General features: G+C 40.8%; 2 protein-coding genes across 3 annotated transcripts in view; both read right to left on the bottom strand.

Annotated features, from left to right (window-relative positions):
* Positions 1-2,497, bottom strand: LOC100824544 (myb-related protein 2). Its single transcript, XM_010235481.3, has 7 exons — positions 2,120-2,497; positions 1,805-2,018; positions 1,635-1,711; positions 1,483-1,540; positions 1,308-1,395; positions 1,156-1,225; positions 1-791 (listed from the first exon to the last, which is right to left on the bottom strand). Exons 2-7 carry the CDS (start codon positions 2,016-2,018, stop codon positions 333-335), a joined length of 966 nt encoding a protein of 321 aa, XP_010233783.1. The 5' UTR covers positions 2,120-2,497; the 3' UTR covers positions 1-332.
* A 6,468-nt stretch (positions 2,498-8,965) lies between these two features.
* Positions 8,966-9,979, bottom strand: part of LOC100824238 (nuclear pore complex protein NUP214) — an 11,677-nt gene continuing 10,663 nt past the window's right edge. For both annotated transcript variants that reach the window (XM_024457817.1, XM_010235474.3), the window contains exon 18: positions 8,966-9,311. In XM_024457817.1, the coding sequence (XP_024313585.1) occupies positions 9,190-9,311 (122 nt within the window). In that variant the 3' untranslated portion in view covers positions 8,966-9,189. The remainder of the gene's footprint in view (positions 9,312-9,979) is intronic.

The following is a 9,979-nucleotide window of genomic DNA, read 5'->3' as shown; positions in this document are numbered from 1 at the left end:
TGCAATAAAGTCTTCTCTTTCATCGCAAAAAAGGTATTTCTTTAAAAATTAAACACAAGAAAATGACTCTATATATTTCACATATGGGAACAAGTACTCCACTAAACACACAGCTCTACATCCCACAGATCACTAGCATGCAGTAGTACACACGGCCTCTGATCATGCATGCATGTTGGAAATCACTGACAAGTCAAATCAAGAAGGAACTTCCTCCAACGCATTGCATGATTTGCATTGCATTGCATGCCACTTCCTGATCCTTGCTGCATGCATGCTGGCTACGAGGAAGAAGAAGAGGAGCTAGAGGAGAAATGCTCTGCTTGCTTCAGTCAGTCCTTCCAGCTTGACCCGTTCAGGTCGATCCTCTCGCCGCCGCCGATGCTCAATCCCAGCTTGATCCGTTCTTCATGGTGCTCCGGCTTGCCTAGGAACAGGAAGCACTCTTCTTCTTCCTCCTCCCCCTCTTCCTCGGGGCCTCGATCTCTGCCGCTCGACGACCTTGCGGGCGTCTCCAATGGCGGCACGGCGGCTCTCCGAGCACCGGCGGCAGCGGCGGAGGAGAGGCCGATGGAGAGGATGCCCTCGTCGGACGCGGCGGTCAGGCAGCTGCCGTCGGCCGACCCGTCGTTCCGCTGGAGTCGTTGTCTCGCCGGCGGCTTCCCTGCTTCGTGTCCGGCGCCGGCGCCGGCAGCGTGCTGGTTCTTGGCGAGCGCCTCCTGCGCCTTCTCCAGAACAGAGTGCAGGTACTTGCCCTGGGCTTCGATCCGCAGCTGCAGATGTCTTTGTACCTTCACACAAAATCAACCCAATTCAGTATTCAGAGTTTCAGCCATTCATTGTTGCTAGTACTTTGTCAGATTCAGAAGCTAGCCGCAGCCCGAACAAGAAAATATGTGCAGCCAAGACACTGAAATGCGAACCCCTCATGTGATGTCATTGTCAGGTCAGCATATGACAGCACAACATTTAACATTTGCTTCCAAATTGTTTGGTTGACCGCCTGTATCTACAGGATGGCAGAAATTTTAACCATCTTGAATTACTGAAGGTAGTAACTTGTTCTTACTGAATTACTGACAGTGACACATGGCAGGCTGCATGTTGTTCCATAGTTAGTAGAGGAGATTGAGATCGATTATGCTGTTAACATACCTCTATTTGCTCGTGCAGTCGTCTCTGTACCTCAATTTGCATCTGGAGGGTTTCGCTGATGTGCATCGACCTAATAAAATTTGCCAAAATATGTTATATTTAAGCAGGATGCAAGTAGAGAGCATACGTAACGAACTTTAAATATTCCTTACTTGCTTGTCCCCGTCTCTCGGTTCAAGTGATCAGCAGGTGATCCATGTCCTTCACATGCTTTATCTGTCGCCGTCACGAAGCCTAGAACTGCAAAACAAGTATATATATCTGACTTGTTGAATGATCAACAATTAACCAAGTATTAATTGCCAATGAAATGTTAAGATCACGTACCATTTTTTACATTGACAACAGCAGCTTGCGTTTGGAGATTCTTGCCAAGTCTGAATTTCTAAGATGGAACAATTAACCAGCTCAGTTTCTTGCTGCAAGACATGCATCATGCTAAATAACAATAGCTAATCAAGAACTCCATATACATGTACCTGAAGGTGGCTCTTGAGATGGTAAAGAGTTAATCCCGGGATTCCCATGACCCTCATGATTGTTTTCGGCGTGGCTTCTGCGGTGGCATCGAGTAATGTAACCATCAGAAGATAATCTAACGTTTCATTTAAGCTACAAATGAAAGATAAAATTTCGATGGTATACTTACTGTCAGGCCCTCCGAGCTGGTTTACTGCCTCAACAAAACGCTCATGCAGCTCAGAAGTCCATTTTAGCCGAGGTTTCGCATCCGTTGATAAGATGAGCCCTGAATCTCCTCTTCCTTGGCCTTGCCGGAGAAATTTCTTCTCTGGAGATAAGCTAGGCCTTGAAGACAGGTGTTGGCTATGAGTATGAAGTTGGTGCTGTTGCTGATGATACATCTGCCATCAAACATGTCATGTAAGAATGCACATCAAAGGTTCATGAAAGGTTTCTCTTCCTTAGTACAAAGACACCAAGGAGCAGGAAGTGCAGTCCATACCTGTTCAGGTCCTGCTGTGTACTGAAATGTTCAGTTTGTTCCTGACTGATAAGATCCTTTGCAGCTTTACCAGTGCCTCTATTTCTAGTAACCAAAGACTGGGTTAATGGTCCTTCAGGAGTGAGACAACCTTGCCCCCCTGAAACTCAACTACCTCTATCTCCTTGCACGAGAGATCGATCTTAACCGGAGTCTCTCATTATAAGGCAGAGGGGGGAATGTAGAATCATTGCAGCAAGCAAATACACTCAAAGCCTGACCACCCTATCTTCCAGCAACTGAAAAGAGATATGATCCTTATTCCTTCCTGGTACCCCATGGACCCCCTATGGTCCTCCTCGCTGATCTTTTCCTTTGCAGCTACAATAACAATCTCTCCGGGTGTGAGCAGCATACATTTGTGCCAACTTTGGCTGAAATTACGTGGCGCGTGAGCAGCGCGAAAGCCCGAAAGCAGGCGCCGATCTTTTCTTTAGAGAAACTAGGGGGAGCACCTCATTCCTCCTCATGGCAACTTTTGGGTTGTCTGTGGTCTGCAGCAATCTATTGCCTGAGAACTTGCAGGGCCTCTTCTCTTAGATTCCTTGAGTGTCATCTTTACATGATGTTCAGGAAACCAAATTCCAGCGTCTCCACTGCATTTTCTGGGCCTCTCTCAGTGCTGAAGTGAAATGGCAACATCTGTGGTCAATCAGCATTCTCTAGGATTCCATGTTATCTGCAACCACACACACAACATAGACACCAACCGAAATAAAAAAAATGCTGCAGTTTAGGTCCAGTGCATATGTTGAGAAGCAGGGGGCACACCTGGTAAAGGAACATGGGCTGAGGGGCTGCAGCAGAGCTTGAGAACTACCTCCTTTTGACTGCAGCAGGCATCCAGAAGAAGAATAGGGAGGAAAAGAAAAGGAAAAGTGCTGCATGCAAAGAGGCTCCTCTCAAACAAAGTGAAGGTGCCCATTCTGTAACACTCTTGGATGCCCTTCTTGGGGCTGCACAAAAGGCAAGCAAGGAATGGAATAAGGGAATGAGCATAGAGTTCCCCTGTGCCTCCTTTGGCAAGTTTGGCACCTCTTACAGTTAGCATACATACATGCCTGCATGCAGAGGGCCAGGCTACTACCTACCAGAGACCAAAGGAATGCTGGCTGGTATATATCCATGTGAACTTTGAAGCCGGTGCTGTAACTTCACTGGTGATCAACACATGGCATACAAAGCTAGCTTCAGAACAATGAAGGTTAAGAATGCTGGAACGGTGACAAACTAACCATAGATGCTGTGGGGTTTGCTGAAAAGGCTTGGGGAGCTTGCACGTACAAAATAAAAGGAGGCGTAGTATTTTCTCTGTTCTTTTAAAAGCCTGCACCTGTTCTTTTTTTTGCTTGATGCTGCTACATGGATGGATGGATGGATTATATCTGCTCTAAGTTGATAAGAGAATCACCAGAAACCGTTTGACACCATGACCAGGTACGAACGTACAATCACTTGTTTATACTGAGATAATTAAGCAACTGGTCCTTGTAATATGCTCGTACCTCTCAATCTGTAAATTTTGGCTGAAACAGTATTTTCCTTGTTGGGTGCGGCGTACGTGCGTGCATATGTTCTGTTCCAGCAGCAGCTTTGATTCCTTCAGGCATTGGTTGTGATCGAGTTGTCTATGATCATAAGAAGAAACTAAAAACCATGCATATATTCCTCCAGCATCGGTTCGCGGGCGAAAGAAAAAACCTATAATATATGATGCCTTAGAACATGGAATAAACTCCTTCTGGCCGTAGCTTTTTGGGCTTGTTACGTTTGCGCCAAGATCACGTTAACACATTATGCTGTTGCTTGTTTAAGAGTTTGGCATCATATGCCATTGTTTCTCTGTTTATCCACCTCTCCGTGAGCGAGCACTTGTCAGCTTCATGAACTAGGGCACTGAAGCAGGCACGCGGAAACTCATTCTGAACAAGGGAGAACTGAGAAGGAATATCGGCAACCAAAGGGCGCCAGTGCACGAGCCAAAAACAAGGGAATGAGCTTCAAAGAGAAAAACAAATAAAGAACTATAGAACAAAATGCACTAGCAATTTTCTCGAGAAAACACATGGAAGTACTACATTACAACCAATTTTTTTCAGTCTCCAGATGCTTTGGCAGAAAAGCCCTAACCTTACCGGCAATGTATCCACAAAGGTCTGGTGTCAGTGTGGATGCAACAATCAAACTTTCATTGTTGCCGTGACCAATGTTAAAAATCATCTCGTGGTGGTTATAAAGCTGCAATTGCCGATAGAGTCCTCGTATATCCCCAAGTTACCCACCTTGCTGTTACGAAATTTTTCCCACAAGGCAGTCTTACACTATGTAATGCTGTACTGCCAAAACGCCTCGGGTAGATGGGCCTATCTCACTGGAGCTGAATACCAGGACAAGGGTGTTAGGAATAATTATTTATGATCAATTAGATTAATTATTAGTTAGTTAATGAATTATCAGGCAGTTGCTTATGGAACTGTTCGTGTCCCAAATTTTGGAAAATTTGGAACGCGAAGGCAAAAGTTTGGGACACCAATGCATGTATTGATGCCTCTTCACCCTGTATAAATATCATCATCAATTAATGGAATAACACATAGAGATTCATTCTCATTTTCATTCACAACACGTTTTCAGCACATAGTTCTACCATCACAGAGCAAATCAAGAGTTCTCTACGGGAGTCAATCCAAAATGGACGAAGAACTTTGCCTTGTGGATAGCGCCACCACAAACACTATACTTAGAAAAACAAAATATTTTCAAACCCTTACTAAAGCGCAAGGGAATATTTTGACAATCGCTGGACGCGATACGTTAATTGTTGGTTCTGAACGAGCCATCATCACACTTCCTATGGGTACACAAGTAATAATCGAGAACGCTTTATTGTATCCTAATTCAACTCGTACTCTAATAAGTTATAGGCATATCAGTCAAAATGGGATTCATATAGAAACCCACGATGACAACAATGAGGAATTTCTCCTATTTACAAAAAGTAACGGATATGGCAAACAAGTTCTTAAAAAAATTTCTTCTTTATCGTCCGGATTGTACTATACATATATAAAGCATGTAGCCCATGTTGCGTATAAAATAATTTTTCAGAATGTCAATACATTTCAGACTTGGCATGATCGCCTCGGTCACCCCGGTATCGGGATGATACGGAAAATTATTAATAATTCTGTTGGTCATAATCTTAATAAAGCAAAATTCCCAGAATCTCAGGATTTTGTATGCACAGCATGTGCACAAGGCAATCTCATTTTAAGACCTTCTTATCTTAAAATACAAGCGGAACCACTACAGTTCCTTGAACGAATTCAAGGAGATATTTGTGGTCCTATCCAACCATTGTCTGGACCATTTAGGTATTTCATGGTATTAATCGATGCATCTACAAGATGGTCTAATGTGTGTCTACTTTCCACACATAACCATGCATTCGCAAAGATAATGAGTCCAATAATTAAATAAAAAGCTCATTATCCAGAACATCGAATTAAAACAATTCGAATGGACAATGCCGCTGAATTCTTCTCACGCGCCTTCAATGATTATTGCATGGCATTAGGAATTGAAGTTCAGCACTCAGTCTCATACGTCCACACACAAAATGGTTTGGCTGAATCTTTTATTAAGAGAATTAAATTTATTGCAAGACTTTTATTACAGAATTGTAATCTACCAACAACCTGTTGGGGTCATGCGGTTATACATGCTGCTGATTTAATTCAATTGCGACCAACTGCATATCACACTATTTCTCCTCTTCAATTAGTACATGGAAATTCACCAAGTATTTCCCATCTGCGAAAATTCGGTTGCGCTACATACGTACCGATCTTACCACCACAACGTACATCAATGGGACCACATAGAAAATTGGGGATCTATGTGGGGTACAAATCACCGTCAATTATCAAGTACCTAGAACCTCTCACAGGGGATCTATTCACTGTCCGGTACGCTGATTGTATTTTGAATGAGGACCATTTCCCGGCATTCGGGGGAGATTTAAAGTACCAAAAACAAGAATGCCAGGAAATCGATTGAAATGTCCAAGGCATTTCCGCCTCTGATCCACGTACTCAAGAAACTGAACAACAAGTTCAAAAAATTATAAATTTGCAACATATTGCAAACAATTTACCAGACGCATTTGTTGATTACAAAGGTGTAACTAAATCTTATAATCCTGCACAGAACGTATCAGAAAGAGTGAAGGTACCTATAAAAACCACTCAACCTTCTGCACCTACCGTTCAAAGGAAGAGAAGGAGAAGTACGGCAACTAAAAAGGATCTAGCTTCCAGCAAACAACAAAAGGAACAAACGAAGGAGCCACGGCAAAGAAAATGGAAGAATAAACCTTCTGGACCTCCTTCAACAACAACAACAAATGTGAGTCAACATTTGTTGACCGAGATCAATTGGGTAATATACACCCTATGGATAACAAACATCCACAACCCAGCTCAATAGTGCACTCAATTACTGATGCTAGGACATCGGAAAACCTAGACTTAATCGCAACGGGAAATCATGAACAGTCACCAAAGGTAAATGAAATTTTCACAAATTATTTAGATACCGGAGAAACATATAATAGAAAGACTACATTCGTCGACACATATTTCTCAACTAAGATTGCAGACAACCTTCTAAATGATCATGATCCAAAGACCATAGCCGAGTGTGAAAAACGCTCCGACTGGCCTAAATGGAAGGATGCAATTCAAGCAGAAATAGCCTCGCTCAATAAAAGAAAAGTATTTACAGAAGTAATACCTACACCTCCAACTGTTTTCCCAGTGGGATTCAAATGGGTTTTTGTCCAGAAAAGGAACGAAAACAATGAGGTGGTGAGATACAAAGTGAGACTAGTAGCACAAGGGTTCACGCAGAGACCCGACATTGATTTCAATGAAACATATTCTCCGGTTATGAGTGGAATTACTTTCCGATATTTAATCTCATTGTCTGTTCAAAATCGTCTATCTATGCAGTTGATGGACGTCGTGACTACATATCTTTATGGGTCATTAGATTCGGATATTTACATGAAGGTTCCTGATGGAATCCAAATTCCGAATGCTAACGCAAGACGCAACATGTACCGCGTAAAGTTAAATAAATCTTTATATGGTCTAAAACAGTCGGGTAGAATGTGGTACAACCGACTAAGTGAGTTTCTCATTAAAAGGGATTACTCTAACAATGATGACTGCCCATGTGTGTTCATCAAGAAATCCAAAACAGGATTTTGCATTATGTCTGTATATGTTGATGATTTAAACATAATTGGCAACAAACAGGATATTGATGAGGCTCGTAATCATTTGATGACGGAATTTGAAATGAAAAATTTGGGTAAAACCAAGTTCTGCTTAAGTTTACAACTTGAGCACGTTCCTTCGGGAATATTAGTTCACCAAGCTACATATATCCAGAAAATCTTGGAGAAATTTAACATGGACAAATCCTATCCATGCAAAACACCTATGGTAGTTCGATCTCTAGACGTAGAGAAAGATCCATTCAGACCAAAAGGTGATGCAGAGGAAATTTTGGGATCTGAATTCCCATATTTTAGTGCCATTGGAGCATTAATGTACTTAGCAAATTGCACCCGACCGGATATTACATTTGCGGTAAATTTACTAGCTAGACACAACGCAGCTCCAACAAAACGCCATTGGGTAGGAGTCAAGCAAGTTTTTCGCTACCTACAAGGCACGTAAGATCTAGGTCTATATTTTCAAAAGGAAAACCAAGAGTCTGAATTAATCGGATACACTGATGCTGGCTATTTATTTGATCCCCATAATGCCAGATCCCATACCGGTTTCGTGTTCCTACACGGTGGGACAGTCATATCGTGGAAATCTTCTAAACAGTCTCTAGTGGCTACATTCACAAATCATTCAGAAATAATAGCCTTATACGAAGCATCTCGTGAAAGTGTATGGCTACGAAGAATGATTAACCACGTACAACAATCATGTGGTATTGGTTCAATTCAATCACCAACGATTATCTATGAGGACAATTCAGCTTGTGTTACTCAGATGCAATCAGGTTATATAAAAAGTAATATAACTAAACATATTGCACCTAAACTATCCTATCCTCATGAATTACAACAAAATGGGGAGATAAATATCTTGCAAACCAAATCATGTGATAACCTCGCAGATTTGTTTACTAAGTCCTTGCCCAACTCCACATTTTAGAAATGTGTATATGGGATTGGTATGCGACAAGTTAAAAATTTGCAAGCATCAAGGGGAGTGTTCACCTGAGTTTAACCTGTTCACAACATCATATTGCACCATTTTCCTATTATGAGTTTTACTCACTAGTTTCTCATAAAAGGTTTTTAATGAGACAATATTAACATAAGATTATATGTCATATTTTCTATTTTCCCCACCGGAGTTTTTGTAGATAATATACAAGGCATATTTATTGTCCACATAATTCAATATGAATTATCAAAAGACAAATTCAAAATATGTTATACCATTTTCTCCTTAATTTTGCCATTGGGTTTTTAAAGGGAGTTTTCATAACATATCAATATTACTATTATTTCCTCAATATTTTTCCCACAAGGTTTTTTGAGAAAATTACAAGATTACAAGATTCCATGATGATTCGAGAATATACAAATCAACGAAGCAAATTGATCAAGAAAGAGTGTTAAGAATAATTATTTATGAATAATTAGATTAATTATTAGTTTGTTAATGAATTATTAGGCAGTTGCTTATGTAACTGAAAATTTGGGACGCGAAGGCAAAAGTTTGGGACACCAATACATGGTGCCTCTTCACCATGTATAAATATCATCATCAATCAATGGAATAACACACAGAGATTCATTCTCATTTTCATTCACAACAAGGGAACAATCGACGTATCATATTGTTGAACTTAACCAGGCAGCCCTAGAAGTTTTGATGTGTACACAAGGCCACGAACCATTTAGACCTTTCTGCCCGTAATTTGGGGGAAGCATTTCACTATTTTCTCATCTGCGTCAAAAAATCTGCCGGAGGTCTTCCAGGTCCAGACGAGCCACTAGCACCAAATGCCGAGAAACCAGCAGCCCCTTGATTATTACCGCCAAAAGCTCCAAAACCACCTTCCAGAAGAAGCAAATCTTGTTAGACTTTAAGCAAAATACCTATTATATGTAATAGACGGAAGAACTTAAAAGTTTCCATAAGGCCAAGCTACAAGATAAAAAATTATCACTTGTAATCGTAAACTTCCAGGAGCCCTGACTGTTTATAAGTTAGTAAACAGTTATCTTCACAAAAAGATTGTTTAATGATAGACGTATAATCTTGTAGGACACCAAGCCTACGTTTGGAATTACAAACAAGAAATTTACAAGGAATAAATGTTTGGCGACGATGGTTACGCAAAATGACCAGCAGTTACACAATAAGTAGTAACAATTGAAACATATTAGTTTAGGGATGGTGGCTATGCAGCATAACTTGTGGATTCTTCTTTAGAAGAGTAAGAAATACATATTGACATCAATTAACACTAAAACCTACTTAATTAACATCAATTAACAATCATAAATCGCCTTTATCAAGTATAGTTTAGTTAAATCTTTCCCTTCCTGTTGCTGCCATCTACCTATTGCAAGGAATTTCATTGTGTGTATAACAAATACATAGCAGATGCCTATTAAGAAGATTGGCTCAAATAGTTGATAAACAGTTGGATAACTAGTTAATGTCTTAGAGACATGTCTCCAACTCAAAGACACAAAAAACATGCACCCAACACATCTAA

This window comes from Brachypodium distachyon, chromosome 1, assembly GCF_000005505.3.
Source record: "Brachypodium distachyon strain Bd21 chromosome 1, Brachypodium_distachyon_v3.0, whole genome shotgun sequence".
Taxonomy (NCBI): Eukaryota; Viridiplantae; Streptophyta; class Magnoliopsida; order Poales; family Poaceae; genus Brachypodium; species Brachypodium distachyon.
Note: the sequence above shows the minus strand (reverse complement) of the source record. Positions and strands in the feature narration are given on the sequence as shown.